The 20261-nt window shown below is 42.8% G+C and overlaps 3 protein-coding genes across 3 annotated transcripts in view; 1 reads left to right on the top strand and 2 right to left on the bottom strand.

Moving 5' to 3' along the window:
- Positions 1-275: 275 nt before the first annotated feature.
- edem1 (ER degradation enhancer, mannosidase alpha-like 1) lies at positions 276-7596 on the top strand. Its single transcript, XM_070994111.1, has 12 exons — positions 276-909; positions 2164-2236; positions 2698-2801; positions 3005-3176; positions 3291-3474; positions 3590-3764; positions 4155-4275; positions 4359-4529; positions 4620-4693; positions 4775-4871; positions 5083-5268; positions 5374-7596. The coding sequence occupies exons 1-12, from the start codon at positions 440-442 to the stop codon at positions 5461-5463; spliced, it is 1917 nt and encodes a 638-aa protein (XP_070850212.1). The 5' UTR covers positions 276-439; the 3' UTR covers positions 5464-7596.
- Positions 7597-8309: 713 nt separating this feature from the next.
- Positions 8310-11244, bottom strand: gnat1 (guanine nucleotide binding protein (G protein), alpha transducing activity polypeptide 1). Its single transcript, XM_070994123.1, has 9 exons — positions 11003-11244; positions 10052-10094; positions 9827-9968; positions 9566-9723; positions 9351-9479; positions 9112-9241; positions 8851-9004; positions 8542-8758; positions 8310-8442 (listed from the first exon to the last, which is right to left on the bottom strand). The coding sequence occupies exons 1-8, from the start codon at positions 11106-11108 to the stop codon at positions 8568-8570; spliced, it is 1053 nt and encodes a 350-aa protein (XP_070850224.1). The 5' UTR covers positions 11109-11244; the 3' UTR covers positions 8310-8442; positions 8542-8567.
- Positions 11245-13058: 1814 nt separating this feature from the next.
- Positions 13059-20261, bottom strand: part of sema3fa (sema domain, immunoglobulin domain (Ig), short basic domain, secreted, (semaphorin) 3Fa) — a 51849-nt gene continuing 44646 nt past the window's right edge. The window contains exons 11-19 of the mRNA XM_070958727.1: positions 18367-18436; positions 17432-17576; positions 17098-17320; positions 16891-16979; positions 16589-16630; positions 16189-16346; positions 15961-16028; positions 15732-15865; positions 13059-15561 (exon numbers count right to left, since the gene is read on the bottom strand). Coding sequence (XP_070814828.1) covers positions 15133-15561; positions 15732-15865; positions 15961-16028; positions 16189-16346; positions 16589-16630; positions 16891-16979; positions 17098-17320; positions 17432-17576; positions 18367-18436 — 1358 coding nt within the window. The 3' untranslated portion in view covers positions 13059-15132. The remainder of the gene's footprint in view (positions 15562-15731; positions 15866-15960; positions 16029-16188; positions 16347-16588; positions 16631-16890; positions 16980-17097; positions 17321-17431; positions 17577-18366; positions 18437-20261) is intronic.

Below are 20261 nucleotides of genomic sequence, written 5' to 3' on the forward strand. Positions count from 1 at the left end.
TCTACTGTAGCATGTGTCTAGCTTCTATTTTATTTACATTTGCATTTATTCGACAGCCTTTGTATCTTTTGGGATGCAAGCCTGACCAAATCATGTTTTAAGTTTCAGTGACAACCTGAGCGTTTCACTCTTGTGGCTGTTTTCTATTGGCGCAAGAGTGAAATTTTGACACGTCAGGAATGCCACAAAACGCGACCCAGAGATTGAGAGCTATGCGGCCAATCACCGGTCGAACCCGTTTTGTGACGACACGAAGGAAGACCCAATCACAATGCAGGATCTTGGAGGGGCTGGTCTGTTGACAGGAAGAGTGTCAGGCGGAATAACCACAACCCGTCTGTGCCCGTAGTTTAGCCTTACAAACAGGATTTCACATTCCTTCACCGCTCCGGGGTGTGTGGACTTAAATTATGCGTTTTAAGATCGACCCGGATCAAAGATGCAATGGAGGTCAATAGTAGTTGGTCTGGTCGTACTGAGACTCTCCCTCAGCTGTGTGCTGTGGCTAGCCTTCGGGCTCGGACCTAACGTTAGCTGGGGGTTCAACTTCCCTCTCAGTTTCGGTTTGCACAAATTGGACCTGTTATTCAGGGACGAGAAGGGTACCGACCCGAGGGGCTACTCGTGGTCTCAGCGAATACCCGAGCAGAAATATGAAGAGACGGCGAGCACCTGTGCAAAGGTCGGAGAGGAGTCACTCAAGAGGTCCTACCTGAGCTTCTTCGATGGCAACAAGGACGAGTACGTGCGGAGATACAGCTCCTTCCCGGACAAACTGAAGGCAAAAATGAAGGCCATGGCCAAAGAAATGTTCTATTTCGGATATGACAATTACATGAAATATGCTTTTCCCGAGGACGAGCTGAATCCCATTGACTGTGAGGGGAGGGGCCCCGACGTGCTGAACCCGTGAGTCACTCAAAGCTGTCCTGGCTGTCTGAAGTGGACGGACAGGTCATTTACATCTTAACTGTCCTCTGCAGGCTGCGCTATTTGCATTTCGTGTATGGTCGTAAAAGCTAGCAGCAAGCTAGCTGCAATCCTGCTGCTGATCTCAGTGCTGCCCACTGCTGCTCAGTAACAAGCAGGCTGGGCTTCAGGGACCTCCAAAACTGGCATGCAGGTGTCTCAATGGGCCTCAAACTGGGTGCCACTAGGGCAATTTTGATCTAATGGATGGAGAGAAAAACAATGTTAGGATTGCAGTTAACTGCTGATTTTATTTAATCAGATCTCTGTTTGGTTTATGAAATGCCAGTAAATAGTAGAAAATGCTCATCACATTTTCCCACATCCCTCTGTGACATCTTCACATTGCTTGTTTGGTCCAACCAAAAGTCTAAAAGAAAGACCAAGAAAACCAGCAAGTATTCAAATATGACAACCTGGAGCTAGTAAATATTTGGTATTTTTGTTAAAAAAAAAAAAGCCTAAGAAGTGTTTGTGTACCCAAATCAATCAGGATGTTTTCCTGATTCTAGTCTTTCAGTTTTTTGGGGATGTTTCAACCTCTTTCAGTTTGTAAAAGTTGTAAAAGTGCTGAACACTGAAAATAAAAGACTAGAATATAATAGAATATTAAAATTTAACAAGTCATCCAAAAGCAGGTGTGTATATTCCATATTGGTATCTAGCCATGCATGTAGCTTTGCTTTTTTTGAGCCAAGGTCTTGAGATATCTGCCTCTGTGATCTCTGAGGCCACCCAAATGCAATGGGGGTGACTGGATTTCCTTTGTGGCGCTTAAAGCATTAAAAAAATGACACTGGAAGAGCTTTCTATTCCAGGAAGTGACGCCACATGATGAAACATGCCGTTCCCACTTAAGGCAGGTTATTGTAAAGGTAAAACCGTGTCTCATATAGTAGTCAACATCGTTATCCGTCAACACTCCTTTCAGTCACATGACACAAATAGAGCTTTTCAATAATGATTCATTAATTATTAAAGTCAGTTTTCAATCAAAGACATCAAATGTTAGTTGCACTGGGTGCCTGATAGTGACTATGTAATAAGAGAGAACGATATTATTGGACGATGAAAATGTTTCTGCACTCATGTCTGCTTTGTTTCTGATTTTAAATTTTGCTCCCGGTTTTTGCTGATCATTTCTCCCTCTTTTGCACCAACACCACTCAGTCCATCTCACTGCTTTTATTTCAGGTCGAACATCAACATAAATGACGTCCTGGGGAACTATTCCCTTACACTGATTGACACCTTGGACACCCTGCTGGTAAGTTACGTTCAGTTATCAGTTCAGATGAGATCAGAAAGCAGCTTAATCCATTTCATGAGGTAGAAAATGCGAGGTTTTTTTTTTTTTTTTGTTACGTGGTCTCACTTTTGACCTACATTCAGTAGCACAGTAGCGTTGTGGTTAGCACTTCCTGACTGTGCTGTAAATTGTGCTTTCTGTCACAACTCAAACTTCCCCTCACACGGAGTCAGCTGGATCAGAGGCTCTACTGCCTGCATGACTGTCACTGTGAAAGCCTTAAAATTGACAGTGCAGGGTGTCTCCTTCGCCCCGTGCTTAGCTTAAAACAAATTAGGCACCAAAGTAATTTCTTTGACAGTTACTGGGACTAGAATAGAATTTAAGCAAAATACCCAGAATTCACTGAGTAGTTATGCGACCAAACGAGCTTGTTGATGTAGTATACTGTGGTTATATAATGTGGTGTCTCTCTGCAGGTGCTTGGCAATGTGACAGAGTTCCAGAGAGCTGTCAAGCTGGTTATAGATACTGTGTCGTTTGACAAGGACTCAACTGTGCAGGTTTTTGAGGCAAACATCAGGTACAAATGTTGTTACTATACACAAGAATAAACTGTCTCATCTTGATTGTCGTTGTCATGGTTTCTTCTGTAGCCCTAATGACCTAACTGGAAACAGTGATTTACTATATGTATTCAAATATCATGATAACGATCAGAAAAAAGCATATTGTAATGAGAATCTGTTTCTGTGTGGAACCCTGTTGTCCCTCTTTTCCCTGAAGGATCTTGGGAAGCCTCATCTCATCTCACATCCTGCTGACAGACCCAAAACATCCTTTTGGCAAGGTGGGCTTTGAGGGTTACGACAACGAGCTGCTTCACTTGGCTCATGACTTGGCTGTCCGCTTGCTGCCGGCCTTTGAGAACACCAGCACAGGCATTCCTTACCCCAGGGTGAGCGAGACAGTGGACGAACGTTTCACAAGACACCTGCTGTTATACACTTTATGCTTAAAAGATTGAAATCAGCCTCTTTGCACCTTTTATTGACTTTTATCTTAAATGCAGGTGAACCTGAAGACGGGAGTTCCTCCTGATAGCATCAATGAGACCTGCACTGCTGGAGCTGGGTCCCTGCTGGTGGAGTTTGGGATTTTGAGCCGCTTGATTGGAGACTCCACGTTTGAGTGGGTCGCCAGACGAGCTGTGAGAGCTCTGTGGAGCCTGAGGAGTAACGAGACCGGTCTGTTAGGTAAGTCCAGCTTTTAAATTGAGCCACCACCCAGTTCAGTTAAGGCTACAACATATGCTATGAATATGGAATTACAATGAAATTTAAAGCAACTTTCTCTCTGTAATTTTTTTAGGGAATGTAGTCAATATCCAAACAGGCCAGTGGGTTGGCAGGCAGAGCGGTCTGGGAGCTGGTATGGACTCCTTTTATGAGTATTTGCTCAAATCATACATCCTTTTTGGTGAGAAAGAGGACTACGGGATGTTTCAAGCTGCTTACGAGAGCATTCAGAACCACATGAGGAGAGGGTGAGTCCCACACTGAAGGAATGTGACACTGCAGCTTGTGTGAAAGTAGCTGGGCGTGCTCTCGACATGAGCGAGCTTCACATGAGGTTGCACCTGAAACGGTTGCAGCTACAGTATGTAAATGAGTGTCTGTCTGGGAATGGCCAAAGAGGAAATGAAACTTCTTACGGTTTCCAGTCTTCTTTTTCTCACTGAAGGATGTGGAAAGTTGAATTGTGAGACTTGAGGCTGCCATGAGATGTCTGACATCTGCATGCAGACAGAGTCGCACAGTGATGCTTTCCTCCTCCTCAGACACCAGTGATAACAACGAGGGACAAACCAACACGGTCTGATGGACTGAATGGTGTGACATATTGTGAAACCCACTCTGCCTCTGTGTTTTTCCAGGAGGGAGTCATGTAATGAAGGAGAGGGTGACCCTCCTCTCTATGTTAATGTGAATATGTTCAGCGGTGAGATCATGAACACCTGGATTGACTCCCTTCAGGCCTTCTTTCCTGGACTACAGGTTAGGTTATACACTTGCCGCTTTGACAGATGAGGTGAAATATGTGTTCAACTAAAGAGAGGTGTTTCCACTCTGTGCACCAGGTGCTGAATGGTGATGTAGATAATGCCATTTGCCTGCATGCCTTTTACTATGCCATCTGGAAGCGCTTCGGGGCTTTGCCAGAGAGATACAACTGGCAGCTGCAGGCCCCTGATGTGCTCTTCTACCCATTAAGGCCAGAGCTGGTGGAGTCGACCTATCTGCTGTACCAGGTAGCAGATCTGACCTCACGTAATGCAGCATTGCGTTGGTGGTTTGTTGTGTGTCATGGTTTATATTTGACTCTCTTCACTTCCCCACAGGCGACCAAAAATCCTTTCTATTTGCACGTTGGAATGGATATTCTTCAGAGCCTTGAGAAAAATGCCAAAGTCAGGTGTGGATCATGCAATATTCACCGTTTTTTGGGAGTTTGCTCTGATATGTCTACCTGAAGCCGAGCTGTGTCATTTTGCAGATGTGGGTACGCCACTCTCCACCACGTCGTGGACAAATCCAAAGAGGATCGCATGGAGAGCTTCTTCCTCAGTGAGACATGCAAATACCTTTACCTTGTAAGTTATAGCTTAAGTATGTCAGAGCTAGAGCTATGTTACAGTATATATGATTATGAGAGCATAATATGATATTGGATATGTATTGATCAACGTAATACAATAGATTAAATGTTGTTTTCCTGGAGATGAAGACTGGAGTGCAGTTAAATCCTTATATTTTAAATTGTTGTTGCAATGTGAACAAAGAAATGTCTCTTTTCTGCTGCAGCTGTTTGATGAGGACAACCCCCTTCACAAATCCGATAACAAGTACATCTTCACCACAGAGGGCCATGTTGTGCCTATAGACAAGCGTTTCAGGGAGAAACAGTGGAATGACTTGTTTCCATGTGAAGAGGGAGTGCTGGCAGAAAGAGAGCCAAACAACCGGCCACAGCTTAGCAACATCAGCAACGTAAGGCCCAGCCCATCTCACCATTTTCAGTGTCATATGCAACTAGAACCTTTCTTAAAACCCATGACGTGATGATTGTTTGTCCCTTTTTCTATCATTCTGCAGTGCAACAGAATCCCAGAGGAGCGACGCTACGCTCTGCCGTTGAAGAGTGTCTACATGAGGCAGATCGATCACATGGTGGGACTTTTCTGAGCAGGATGGATGGATGTGGTGACGCTGGCACTAACAGACCTTCAGCACACCCCCTCAGGTGCAGGTGCGGTGAGATTAAAAAGGATCCACGGTTGGTCAAAGTCCTCGTCCCGTCTGCTCTGCGTCCCAGGATCCAGACACTAAAGCAAACCTGAGAAAGCAGCTGGATCACTTGCTGTATTAAGTAAAAGGTGAACAACGTCTCTCATGGAAAATGAGAAGACTGTGCAAGTGATTTTCAACTTTGTGGAGCAAAAAAAAAAAAATGTGTGAGGTTTTGGTTCAGGTGTGAGTGTGTTACATTGTGTGTGTGTATGTGTATGAGTGTGTATTTGAAATTACAGCTGAGCTGTGAATCACAATATCATGTGTATGGGAACAGTGCCATCTAGCCACACATACGTAAAATGCATAGCCTATAAAAACACTCACCTCTAAAAGTATCTTTGAACATGATGATTAGTGCCTCTGCGGTGAAATCACTTGACTACATCAGTGCTTTTATGTAAGGGCTGCACATTAATAGATGACAACAGTGGGAGTGGTTTAGTCAACTCTTGCTGTTTTAAAGTGCCTTCAGTTTTTCGTGGTCTTTCTGGATGCTGTACAGTGCATATTAGTTGTGCACAACACTGTCAAGTGCATCTGGAGGCCACTGTCGATATTGCACAATAGCTGTCATTCCATGTGTGTACAGCTTTACACCGATTATGACGTCAGTGTAAAGCTGCTTTTTTAGACGTGACGAAACAAGCCATAAAGTGTATTTTTTAAGGTTAACGAGTGAAAACGTGTTTGTTCGCCATCATTTTTCTGTCACACGTACACAAAGTTTATTCGTGTTTAGAGTAGATGAAAGTTGTCATTTGCTGTTTCTGTTTCTCTTAATTGCACATCATCATACCTTAATTGTCATGCAGTGAGAACTCAGGGTTTAAAGGACAAACAAAAATCAATGAATGCTTACATAAGAAATAGTGCTCTTGAAATGTTATCGCCTACAATGTCGTAGGATAGTCTTAGGTATTTATATTGCAAATCTTGGTTATCTGAGGTCAAAGAATAACTGCACTGAACTGAAGTACAGTTGTACTGTGAATATTCATCGTTGTTCCACGCAGACAGAACAAGTGTATGGTGTCTCCTTAACTGATGTTGAGATATATTTTCCGGGCTGGTTCATCTCTTACCAGACATCACGAGTATGTAAAGCTCAGCAGAGCTGCAGGCTGCATGGCTCGATTACTTCACAGCATCGGCATCGTCTTCGGCCTTGGGAGACAGCTGTTCATTTCTCAAGTGTTATCTAAACTGCTCCAGGCCATGGGAATGATATTTATGAGTTTTTCAATTGGCTGACATCACCCCAGTCCACTCAGATTATCTTTAAAGGAATAGTTTGACATTTTGGGAAATAGACTTATTCATTTTCCTGCTGAAATGTAGATGGAAAAAATTAATACCACTTGATCCCACTGTGGGGCCTGTTTCACTGACAGTGATTTGTGAGTACAGCTATGCCAATTGTAGATAACTTTCCAAGTCCTGCCGGACTCTCACATGCTCATGCTGGGTCAGAAGTATGATGTTAGCTTTGATTAGTAGTAATTGATTAGAGCTTATCGAAATAAATTGTATAGGAATTCATCTCATTGTGTAAGTTTGATGAAAGGGGCCTCTGTGTGTTAAATATGACGCTACCACCAGCAGCTGGTTAGCGTAGGTAAGCACAAAGAAATGGTTGGTAGGCTCTGTCCAAAGGTAACAAAATCCACCTACCAGCACATCTAAAGCCCATTAACACTTTATAAATTAACAAGATATAACATGTTTATTACTGAACTTAAAAGGCGCTTGTAAGATGATTTTGGTATTTGGACAGATCTGGGCTAGCTGTTTACCCCTGTTACCAGCCTTTGTGCTAAGCTAAGCTACAGCTGTAACCGGCTGCTGGCAGTAGCTTGAAGTGTACAAGCGAACAAGTGTATTTCCCAAAAAAATGTCAAACGGTTCTTTTAATCTGGTTGAAATTAAAGATTAAAGGTGTTCAATCCTAGTAAACATGAACAGTTTCAGAATTCTAGAAAAAGAACCTGAAACACTCTGTGAAACTAATAAATGACAGATTATGAACAAGACATTGCTGTGTTGGTTTTTATTAGTGAAAAATGGAAAACTACTCAGTTTTCTACAGAAGCTTTAATAGATTTAGTCAAGGTTTACAATTATTGGTTTCTGTACAGGATAGTCGGCTCAAAGGCCCGTAGTTTCACTTTGAGACAAGGGTTTTTAAGTTGAAGTATATTACATCTACCATTCAGCAGTGTTATAGATCCACATGGTATCACCACACTTCATGAACTGTCCAATAGAAAACAGTTTAATTATATACACCGGCCCTTTTCAACTATTGCAAAGAGTTACACTTTCTAACACATTTTTTTTAATTGTTTGAATTATATCTCAAACCGTACTGTAGAATTTCTGTATGTAAAAGCAATTTCTACTGATGAGTTCTTCTTAAATCTCTAACAAAAGTTGAAGTGCGTCTGCAGGTGGTGAGGTCCTCTCGTTTGCTTTTTGGCTGAATACTGACCAGTTACTGGAGCGTAGAGATGATGCATAAGCCTGACATCTATTCACATTAGCACATGTGAGAAGAAACCACTTCATGCCGACAGAAGCTCTTGATGTCTTACCTACTGATTGCATAGCCCTTCAAAGTTCAAGAGACTCGAGAGAAAAGTTAGTTTGACTAAAACTCAACTCATCTGAAATCTGCACAGGATTTTAAGAGCTGTCTTCTGGTCTCAGGTGACCCGAAGTCTTTGGTCAAAGCTACAACTCATTAGATTTAAATTCTTTAGCGTTCGCCGGTTTGAGGATGGCTGTTTGAAGGGATGGTTTTCATCTTCATTCATCCCCAGTTTGTTGAATCGAGAAGGGATTTGTGGAATGTGACAGGGCTACAACATCACCCTGTGGAGGAGAAAGAAAATCGCACTGCTTAATTACAGTAGCTGGTGCAACAGTTTTAAATCTAGATCATCATTATGATACCGAGCAGACTTCTCTCACCTCGGTCGGGTGTCTTAGCGTGGCTCTTAGAAGAGACCACAATCTTTCAGGTTTTCTTTGATGATGATGTCGGTTACGGCGTCAAACACAAACTTGACGTTCTCTGTGTCTGTGGCGCAGGTCATGTGAGAGTAGATTTCTTTGATGTCTCGGCGCATGTTCAGGTCCAAGAACTGCAATTTGATGTAGTTACCAGCATCCTCATAAGTGTTGGGGCCTTAAGGAAAAGATGACAAGACAGAGAGGCACGTTTGATTAGTTAGTCACTTTTTAATATCCTTGAATGTGCTGCAAGTTCTGTGACCTCACCATCGTATTCAGGGAAGCACATGCTGAGATGAGCTTTCTTGATCTTCTCAACGAACACATCTTTCTTGTTGAGGAAGAGTACAATGGAGGTGGTGGCGAAGTAGCGGTGGTTGCAGATACTGTTGAACAAGTGCAGACTTTCGTGCATTCGATTCTGAAAGAGAAATGTGTGTGTTCCCAATGAAGAGCCTGTCCAATGAACCAAGTGTTGGATAAGACACAAATAGTGTGGAATATCAAGTGTGGGATCTGTTATCGTACCACTTCATCGTCCTCCACCAGCACCATGTCGTAGGCGCTCAGAGCAGCGATGAAGATGATACAGGTCACACCTTCGAAACAATGGATCCACTTCTTCCTCTCTGACCTCTGGCCACCCACATCAAACATTCTGCATGGGAATAGAAGCGTGTTATCGGAATGACTGCAGTCCAGCAGAGTAGAAGCACTAATGTTGGGTCATTGGTGCTCTCCTCCTGAGAAACCTCAGGCTGATTCACCTGAAATGGAGATCTTTGAAGGAGAACTGGGTCTCGATGATACCAGTGGTCTTCACTCTTGATCGCAGCACATCCTGCTCAGTGGGCACGTAGCCTGGTTGGATCAGTCGCTCCAAGTCATTCAGGTAGCTGAGGGAAAACGCAATTCAATCAGTGACAAGCACTCATATGGGACCTTGTGACAACCTTAAATCCGAACTTGGGTGATTTCTTACTATCCAGCGGAGTCGTTGAGCTGGTACTCTGAGGCCCTGTCAAAGCATGCTTGTATGCCAGTGTCCTTCCACAGGCGCAAAATGATTTCTGCCAGCTCTTTAGGCATGGTGCCTTCCTCAATGGTGTCTGCAAGATGCATGAGTTTCCTGGCATCATCCTGCAGGGGCAAGAGGACAGAGGCGCATGCAAGTTATGTTGAGTGGTCTAACCTGAAATCAATTAACGTGACACACACTGAAGTCTTCTTCAGCTGTCGTCACCTGCTGATCGGCGTGGCCGTAGCCAATATTGAGTGTGTTCATGGCCTTCACAATGGCCATGATGGACTGCAGGGTGTTGCTGTAGATGATGGTAATGAACTCCAAGCATTCTTCAAGCGAGTAACCATCTTTGTGGATAATTCTGGTGTGAAAATACAGAATTAGTATGTGATTTACAGCTAAAGAAGAAATGGGACATTCGGATGTAAAGTCAAATGATCTCACTTCATCTGTTTGACGATAGTGCTTTTTCCTGATTCTCCAGCACCTGTATGAATGAAGAAAAACGTATTAAATGTAATTATAATTTCAGAGTAATTCAATTTTAAGGATTTTCTATAAATCCGACTTCTTCTTAACTGCTGTTTTGTACTTTTATTTATGTTTGGGATCTCATTAATGTGAGAGGAGAATGATAATAACTGCAGGTGACCTCGTGGCATTAATCAGAGCTGATGTCTGTCTCTGACCTGCATTGTCATGAGGAGATGATGAAGCTGAGTAGGAAACAATATCTGTAACAACCTGACAGACATTACAGATTATCCCCAACAATAATGTGCTTTTAAGTCCAACACACAGATATTTTGGTGTACAGAGCTCGTTGGTGCTTAAATGAAAAAAGAAAACCAAACCTAATTTAAAGTTTTTACTAATTTCCCCATCACTCTAGTGCCTGTGATGCATTTATCTTATTGTATTTGAATGCTCCAGCCACAGGCACTGTTTGGGATGGGCGGTAAGGTATCTGTGTCCTTCAGGGTTAAGCCCTTTGTGTTGCAAGACCTGTTGTTTCAGGATTAACAAGGGATTGGGTTGAGTGATTATCAAAGTGTCTAAGCAACTCAATGACACAGGTTATTAAGCCTTTCTCTTGACTGAAACATGTTGCTTGTTTTCATCACATTTGATATTAGTAAGTGTTTTTCAGACTGTAACAAACTTCAGCCAAGATCTATTTGTGTTGATAACTTCGAAATAAAGTTCATGAAAGATTAAGCAAAACTTCTTACACACAGCAGCAGCAACAATTATACCCTATAGCGAGATAAGATAACTATTTCTCCTGTAGGACGTTGTGTAAAAATAGCCTCACCAAGGGGCCTTATGGGGCCCTTAAATATGTGTCACCGTGATGATGAGGCTTCCTCTCATTGCATCCAGCTCTGTCTTTACCTAGCAGCAGCAGCTTGACAGTTCTTGCATCCTTGTCGGCATCCTCCTTCAGCTTCTTCTCCAGCTCTCTGGAGCGCTTCTCCTCGGCGCTCGCTCCAGCCCCCATCCTACTTTTCCCGGCTTGGGGCCCCTCTGCTCAAAAGCCAAGTGTCAGGAAAAATGGAAGTAGGCCCTACTTTCTGACCGGTGCCGTCAACTGTGCAGCTGATGCGTCAACTGCCTGCAGCGAGCACTGGAGAATGTTTGAGCATTTTCCTGACTTAGGAGAGGATTTTGGGCATTCCCTGCCCACCTGACTGAGGAGGGCCAATGGAGCGCAAGGACAGGGGTGTTTTAGGGCAGAGCGAAAGGTGTGAGGAGAAGCAGACATACACCAGTGTAGGAGTGATCTAACCTTTAGGGGAACTTTGCTGTGCTCAGCGGAAGATGAACATCGGCTCAAGTGCTTATCTCTCAATGCTGTTCTTAGGTGCCTTTAAAAGAGGAGCATGTAAAGCTAAATAACTTTATGCTGAGTGTTTGTGCCCATAGCTGGCAACTTAGTTAACCAAACTGGAGTCATCTCACATCAGGGAAAATAGAAATTAAATCAGATGTTGGATATAGTGTGGTTTTGAATGCATGGTGTTTGCAAAGAGGTCTGTCAGAGGGATTAAAACAAAAGAACCAGCCTCTACTCCGCACAGTACAACAAAGAATAGAGCCACTGAACTAAATACTGCATGCAGACCCCTCAGCTCCCAGCCCAAACCTGAAGAAAGACAAACTGACATTTCTTGCAGGATAGTGCAGACTGAAGGGTGAGCTCTGAAGTGCTTAAAGAGCTTTGCGGTTTCACCTGACAGATCTCATTGACCTCAATCTGAGGCTGCTTCAGGATCTTAATCTGCTCACTTTCAATTATGTGCTGTATACATGCATGCACAGTGTGTGTGTGTGTGTGTGTGTGTGTGTGTGTGTGCGTGTGTGTGTGGATGGACATTTTCCTACACCTACAGTAACTTGTAACTTTTTGCCTCTTGTGCTGTTTGGCTGTTTTAGAGCACTGTTTAGAAAAATGATCTGTAAATAAAGTTTATCATTATAACTTTATTTTTTTTGTAAGTGTCAGTGTTGGTTATGTTCCTGAGTCACTCCTGCTAATGAAATCACTGCTGCAGATCAGCAGTGGTGCAGTGTATCTAAGTATATTTACTGGAGTACTCAAGTACAATTTTGAGGTACTTTTCTTTGTACTTTGTACTTTTACTCCACAACATTTCAAAAGGTAAATATAGAAGAAGAAATCCTTTATTAGTCACATTTTGAAACACAACATGCAAAGTTAGGGAGGGGAAACTGCACACGCCATGCATATGTGAAATTAATTCTCCGCCTTTAACCCATACTTGGTCCATCCTTCCTCCGCGGCAGACCAGGAGTGGTGGGCTGCCATCCGACTGGCGCCCGGGGACCCAATTTCTTCTGTCACCATTGGTCAGGTGGTGATCTTCATGCATGTCTTTAGTGGGGGCATTTTTATGGAGGATACCCAAGGTGAGCAAACTCCACACAGAAAGGCCCCTTTCCTTGAGCAGCAGGCACTGAAGGCACGCCACCAGCACCCACAGTGGGATTCGAACCGGGACCCTCTAGCTGTGAGGCAACAGTGTTACCACCTGTATTCATTTCACAGCTGTAATTACTAGTCATATACAAATAGAAAACATGAGCCTATAAAATATGATCAAATGTTACAGATTAAGCCGCTGAACAGTGTATAAAGTTATTACTTTGATCAGAAATTTACGCATTAAAAATAATAATCTAATCATATCATGTTTAATAGTATATCACATTTTCCTCTATTTTTCTGCATTGTTTTAGCTTTCACAGTAAAATACATTTTGCTTATAATACTTTCATGCTTTTACTTATAGCCACTAACATTTTCACTGCTGGACTTTTACTTGTAATGGAGAATCTCATGGTGTAGTATTATGTCTTTTACGTAAGTAAATGATCCGAATACTTACCCGCAGACCATGTGTCGCAAACAGAACAGACCTCTGTTATTATAAAATATAGAGCTTTAATTTATTAGTCAGCAACATGGATGAGGAAGAAAAAGATAGTAATTTTTTACAAGTCATTACAATAACATCAACTGTGCATTATATCATACATTACTTAACCTCTATGACCCAGAGCAAAGTCTGCCAGACAGAGAAAATAAAATAGATGCATGTGTTTGAAATATATGCAAACATTTGTTTTGCAAAGTTTTGAGAACGAGAGAGAGAGAGAGAGAGAGAGAGAGAGAGAGAGAGAGAGAGAGAGAGAGAGAGCATTTAAAATCACAATCTGACCTTTTCGTACTTTCCGCATGTTCCACCATAAAAAAAGGTTTGAGCACATCTTTCTTGCACTGATAGTATTTCCATATTCCCACAACAAGAAAGACATTCACTGACATCCACGGCAACGTAGCATTTTAGACAAATACCATATACATACACTGTACATGCCATGCACAATGAAAAGCCACCTTCTGAAGATTTTGGTACATGTTTCTCTTCAGGTTTGGTGGTGATCAGCTTGTTAGTGGTTGTGACATTTTGTTTTTCACTGTATGGAAGCTGCTCGGTACAAAAAGTTTTACATGAAGTCTGTGGCACGTATGACAGCAGGATGGCACTGCGCTGGACTGACATTAAAAAAAAGTGGCTATGAAAGTCTCTGTTGTTAACAGGCTGATACAGTAAATACAGCACCAACCAAAGTCAATTCCCAATCACTGCAAATGAGCACATTTGTCGCTGTAATCTAATAGAAGTGTAGACTGATTAATATTCACTTAGTGAAACCAATATTTAGCATGAAACCGGCAGGAATGCAAATGTTGAATTCACTGAGAGGCTAAAAACAAACCTTTGAGCATGCGAGCTGCACGCTCTGCCTTAGAAGAATATAATGCAAATGCTACAGATACATGTGAAGTAATAACCGTTTCTCAAGATTACCAATTTGGCGACAGAAGGTGCTTTGTCTCTAATATGTTTTATGTATCACAAACTGTCACAAACTCACACGTAGCTGCCTGCTGGAATTTCTTATCTCAAAAGAGAAAAGAGAAGGCAATGTCATATTTTTAGCTTTTGTGTCGTTAAAAGACTCCCACCCCCAAACCCCCCCCTCCCCTCCAAAGAAACCCCCAGCTTATCACAAAGATCACGTTTAAGGATACAACATTGAGATGTGATATTGACATAGAAACAAAACAAACACTTGGCAGCAACTGATTTTGGAAGATTTTGGGCGGGTGATGCAACATCTTTTCTCGAGGCCAGGCTGGACCACAACATGAAATGAGACGTCCCACCTGCCGCCGAGGGGCCGTTCATCAGCGTGTGACCGTATGAGCGTGACGTGTTGTCACAGCTGCAGTCTGCGGGCATTTCTTTTTATCCTCGCATGTCCCAAGAAATGCCATCGTCATTCTGGCAACAGCTTGCAGTAAAAAATAAAATAAAATGAAAAAAACAAAACAAACAACTGCCTGCTTTACAGTAGAGTTCTGGTGAAGAAGTTTAGAGGAGTTCGAGAATTTCACTGAACCAGCGACTCGACCTCCAGCTTAGACACTGAATACTGCCAGCAGTCAAGTGATCCAACACGGTCGCCTTTAACAGTTTCTGAACACATGTTCATCGGTCCTTGTCCATGTGTGGATAACTCCCAATGTCCTGGGTTATTGTTGCTGTTTCTCAAAAACACCAAACATAAAGATATTCTCAACATAATAACACATTGTAATAAACAATAACACTAACAATAATATTATAATAACAACAATATTTGCACAGATTTACCTATTCACAAAAAACATGGTTTCTAGATAGGTACAAAGAATTACTTTTTACAACCTACAATAAATATTGTGTGTTTTTTTCCAACAGTTACATAGAAACTGTTTGATGCTGTTGCTTTGGGTTGCAGTATCTGTCTTGTCCGTTACGATCGTTTCATTTTTCTAACTGGAGTCATTCCCCTAAATGGAGGGTTGCAGTGTTTAGGAGGTGGAGATGTGAAAGGTAGACTGAGGGGGTGGGGGCGGGGGGGTGAGTATGATAAGGTGTGCATCCAGCTCCTCATGTCTCAGCTGGAGTCGTTTGCTCATCGTGATGCCGACGGTTACGAGGCTTCTTCTGTTCTTTCAGCTCCTTCAGGCTTTTGGCTTTGTTGTCCCCGAGGCCGCCCTCTCCGAGCTGCCAGTAATCCTGGCAGTACTGGTTGATCAGGCCCATCTCTGGTTGGCTTAGGATGGTCAGCAGGTCTTTATACTGCCCGGCGCTCGGAGTCCAGGCGCTGGACTGCAGCGGAGGGAGGGCCGGGCTGCCTGTCTCCACCAACACGTTGTTGACCGTGCGGCTGGAAAGAACCACGAGCTGCAGTTTGACGAGCGTGTGTTTGAAGTTTTTCTCCGTGGATGTGCACTGGTAGATGCCGCTGTCAGACGACTGCAGCGAGCGAATCAGAAGACCTTGATCTGTTTTTAGGGTGCGGCCCTCTGAGCGAATCTGGAAGGCGGGAGAGTGAAGACGATGTTAGACGTGAAATTTAAACACTGCGTTCATTCGTTCGTCTCCTGGCTCAAAAAGATTCACACACCAGACCCGCAGCATGGAAACAGTCTGAAATGGCCGTGGAAACATAACTGTGGCTGCTTTACACTGAAAGCTTTGCTCACCTCTTTTCTCCTGTCGCTGTTTTCCTTCTGCAGGTGCCACTTGAGAGACACATGAGGAGACCTGGCCTGGCACTCCAGGAACGTAGTGCTGCCCTCCACCCCATACTGCACTGTCTCCAGAGTGTTCTTATTGGCTGTAAAATAATATGGAGAATATATTGATGCATCAGTCCTGAGAAAATACATAAAATACACAACCTAGCTAGACAGATGTTATGCTGATACTTACTGTTAGAGTTGTAGCCTCTGCACTGACGGATTGGGTTGCCGTACTTCACATCCTGCCGACGGCTCCGTCTAGTGGGGTCAGATCAACAAACGAAAATAAAAAGCTTAACTTCGACGTATTTAGAAAAGCTTGTGTGCTGAAGTAAGAAGGAAAAAGCTGCTAAAACACACACAAACAAACAAGCCCTGTATGCCATGCATGGCCTGTCTGCACCATCCATATGCTCACCTCTTCTGTGAGGATGAGTATCTGGAGCAGGACTTGCCGTCCCAGGCGCAGTACGGGTCTCTGGCCAGACAGCAGTCAGCGCAGGCCTCCCCGTACACATCACAGCGATGGAGAGCCAGGTGGGTCACACCCAAGACTGATCCCACATACAGTTGTTGCTATTCATATATATAAATAAAGAGAGGTAAAGATCAGAAAGTAAAATAATCAGACATAAACATTTTGTAATTTGGGAGTGTTTCAAAGAAAACACAATTAGTTAATTGAAGCCAAAACATGGTCATCTTCTTATTTGAATGACTGAATTAATATATATAAGCTTTCACAGAAGTCCAACTACTGTGCTACTGTTTACTCAATTATTTAACTATTAAGTCTAAGCCAACTCAAAGTAACGTACCCGTTTTGATGAAATCTTCATGGTGGTAATTGCTGTGGGAACCTGCAGGGATACAGTTAACAACAGCCTTTTAATGAAGAGACAACAAATATTCAGTGTGCTATTTCTTTCTCACAGATCAGATCAGAATCAGGAATGTCTTTATTGTACGTACAGTAAGTATGAGTGCAACTACAAGGAATTAAATTATAGCTTTCAATGTACTAACACGAGGATAGACATACAGCTTAGCACGAGGACAACAAATACCAGACAAATGAAGGTAAAGAATGCTAGAGAATGAAGTGAGAGTACGGTCAGACCTTGAAGACCTCCACTTCCTCCAGTACCAGCTCTTCTGTCTGTAGGTCATCTCTGGGTAGGACAATCACTTTTTGGACTGATCCCCGATCTGTAAAACACAAGAGACAAACAGTTTAACCATCCCTGTTGACGCTTTGAGGCACGACCCTCTGACCTTATCTTCATACGCACATTCATACATGAATTTTAGGCCTCAGAGCACTGACCTGTGCCCAGGAAGAGCACCTCGTAGCTCCCGTCAGCGGCTGCGACTTGGTCCACTGCAATTGTGGTGAACTCATAGTCCACGTTGGTTCTGACCACCAGGGGGCGCTTGTGCACTGGGTATACGGCATTGTACATGGTGGGGTGGTTTCTCATGAAGTTGATAACCTCATCCGGGTAATCCTTCGTGGATTTCATGTTGGGGGTGAAAGTGCCTCCAGGACACTGTTGACAAAAGAAATCTGACTGTCAAACCTGCAATTTATCAAATTCCTCTTGCAGTAAAAACATGTTCTCATAGAAAGGCTGACAGATTTTTCTTTGGTTAGAACTCACAGTGCCAGGTCGTGGGTAGGGGATCTTCCCAGTGTACGCCACCCACTGGTAGTTGGGTCCCTCCTTGTGGGCAAAAGGCCCATTGAAGACCATACGGATGTCGGCCATGGAGTAGACGCACACTGCTGAGCCTTTAAACACAGATCTGGAGGAGTGCAGGAGAAAAGCGGTGAACACATAGAGATGGCAGCTAGAGGATACAGATTAACTCACTCTCTGAGATAATTACTACGGGTGTTCTCTGCGGCTGGTACAATCTCCTTCCTTCCCACGTACTCAGCCGGCCTCTTACAGGAACGCACTGAAACATTATGACGCACAAACACACTCTCAAACCGACTCAACCAGAGTCAAGCTGTCTGACACACTGACATACAAACACCCACGTACTGCAGAGAATCGCCAGAGCTCGGGCTCTCGCTGCCGTGTGGTGGGTGTACTATGTTTGTAACTCCTGTCACGGCCTCTATCATTAGCACCGCATGTGTTTTTATCAGCTGGGTTTAAATGTGCCTGATGCCTAAGGAGAGGATGGAAACAATAACAGTATTTGTTTCTCAACTACATTAATCAAGACATGTTTATGCACCTCTCCCTGCTTGCGTGCAGTCTGAATCTCAATCTACATCTCTGGCTGGTTCCCTTGAATTTTAATGCTGTGTGTTGAATGACAACTTGCTATCAAACCTGACCTATAAGGAACTATAGGCTCAGTCAGCCTCTCAGAGGAGCGCGGCTCCCTCTGGGCTCCTGATTTGGAGCCTTTGTAGCCTGAATCTGACAGGCCATACACAACACAGCATTTCAATATCAGAGAGAGCTGACACCTTCAGGCTGAGTGAAAATGAACACAAACTGCAGGAGGAAACCAAAATACACCTTCCCTCCAAACTACATGAAAGTTAGAGAGTTTGAGAAAGCTGTCAGTCACTCACCCGGAAACTGAGAAGACTCCGTAGATGACGGGATTCTTGGTGTCTTGAGTTGGCTGGATATACACATCCCCTAATAAACAAGTAATTTGAGTAATTTATTCACAGTAATTAACCATGAGAAGCAGTGGAGGAACAAATACACAGATCCTGAAGTATAAACACATGGGCAGCAGTTAGAAAATACTGCATTACAAGTAAATGTATTTAAAATTTTACTCAAGTAAATGTTTAGAACTATTATCAGCAAAATGTACTTAAAGTAGCAACAGTAAACAGTAACTGTGTCTCTTCCAGCAGGTTTACTGTTCAGTCTATATACGCTGCCACTTGGTTCCAGCATACAGAAGCACACTATATCTTACCATTTGTATGCTGATATGCTTTTACCACCTAAAAAATATTTAAAAAATTAAATCCATTTAGTCTCAGATGCTGAAAGACTGGTTCATGCACTGTAATGAGCCTTTTCTTCTCAAAAAGACTGTGGGGTGACTCCAGCTCATTCTAAATACTGCAGCCAGAGTACTCACTGGGACAAAAACCGAACTGACTCCTATAGTGAGATCACGTCACTGCCTTCTGAGAAAATACAGAATTCATTTGAAAATATTGCTCACAGTCCACAAATCGCTAAACGTTCCCGTGATCTCAAGCAAACGTGGTGAAGGTGCACTCAGTTACTATGGGCCCACTCTCTGTAGAGACTCAGCTACAAATCAACGTGCTGCAACAGCACAAGTACATGTGTACTGTACTTAAGTTTTAATCACTTTACATAGTTAGCTAGCTACGTCCAGCGGTTCCCAGCCTCGGGGTCAGGCTCCCTCTTAAATCTGAAGTGTCAGATGAGATGATTAATGAATTCTGCAGCACAGATGTGTTCACAATTTGTTATTTTTGTAAAAGACTGGACACTTTAACCTATTCGTGCCTCAATTATTCAAATAAGTTTAGCGGGGAAATCACTGTCTCAACCTGTGACAAGGAGTCCCAACTACACACAGCTTTGTTGTAAGGTATCCCGACCTAAACAGGATGGGAGCCACTGATTTAATCTTTAACTATACATTGTATTTTGTTTTTCGGATGTTTTTGCATGTAAAATGTTACTCTGCAAAGTAACTAGTAACCAAGAAAGGTAGTGGAATAATCACTACATTTCTCTGTAAAATGTAGTGGGTAGAAGTACTCAGTGGCAGAACATGGACATAAATTTGAGTAACTCAAAATTATATTTAAGTTAATCCACCACTGATGAGAAAAAGGAAGCACAATAACCGTCATGATGAACGGTCAGACAAGAAAACACAGTACATTAAAAAAAAATTATTGCCTGTATCAAATTATCCCAAATCTTTATAACTTCCCAGATTCCACCTGGTTCTACCCCAAAGTCATTTTGTAATTATGACATATGGAGATTTTTTTGGTTTCCTCAGAGGGGGAGTTTTTGGGAGAGTTCCTCATGAATTGTGGTTACCAGAGCCTCAATGAGATCCTGAATCCAAACTCTTCCAATGCTGAAACTTCAGTTCCTGAGTGTCAACAGGGAATATGAGTGAAACAGAGATCTCTGCTGAAACATGACTTTAATAGGAGCCATATGCATCCAGTGACTGTGGGGTTGAGGCCGTTGTGAACCCTGCGTATCCTCTGATGGCTTAATGAGAGAAAAGTGCAAGGAAAAACAATAAGGAAGAAAACTGAAATAAATTTAAAGTTGACAGGTTGAGTAGAATAACACTTCATCCAAAACACGCAGAACACACAGGTCCATCTAATGCTGTGCATCAATGGGAAACTAGTGAAAAGGGCACAGAGGGCTTGTTTTAAATGGCCTTGAAAAGACAAGGGCAACAATTATCTATCGTCAAATGTCTTTAAATAACACCAAT

Source organism: Chaetodon trifascialis, chromosome 3 (assembly GCF_039877785.1).
Source record: "Chaetodon trifascialis isolate fChaTrf1 chromosome 3, fChaTrf1.hap1, whole genome shotgun sequence".
Lineage (NCBI taxonomy): Eukaryota > Metazoa > Chordata > Actinopteri > Chaetodontiformes > Chaetodontidae > Chaetodon > Chaetodon trifascialis.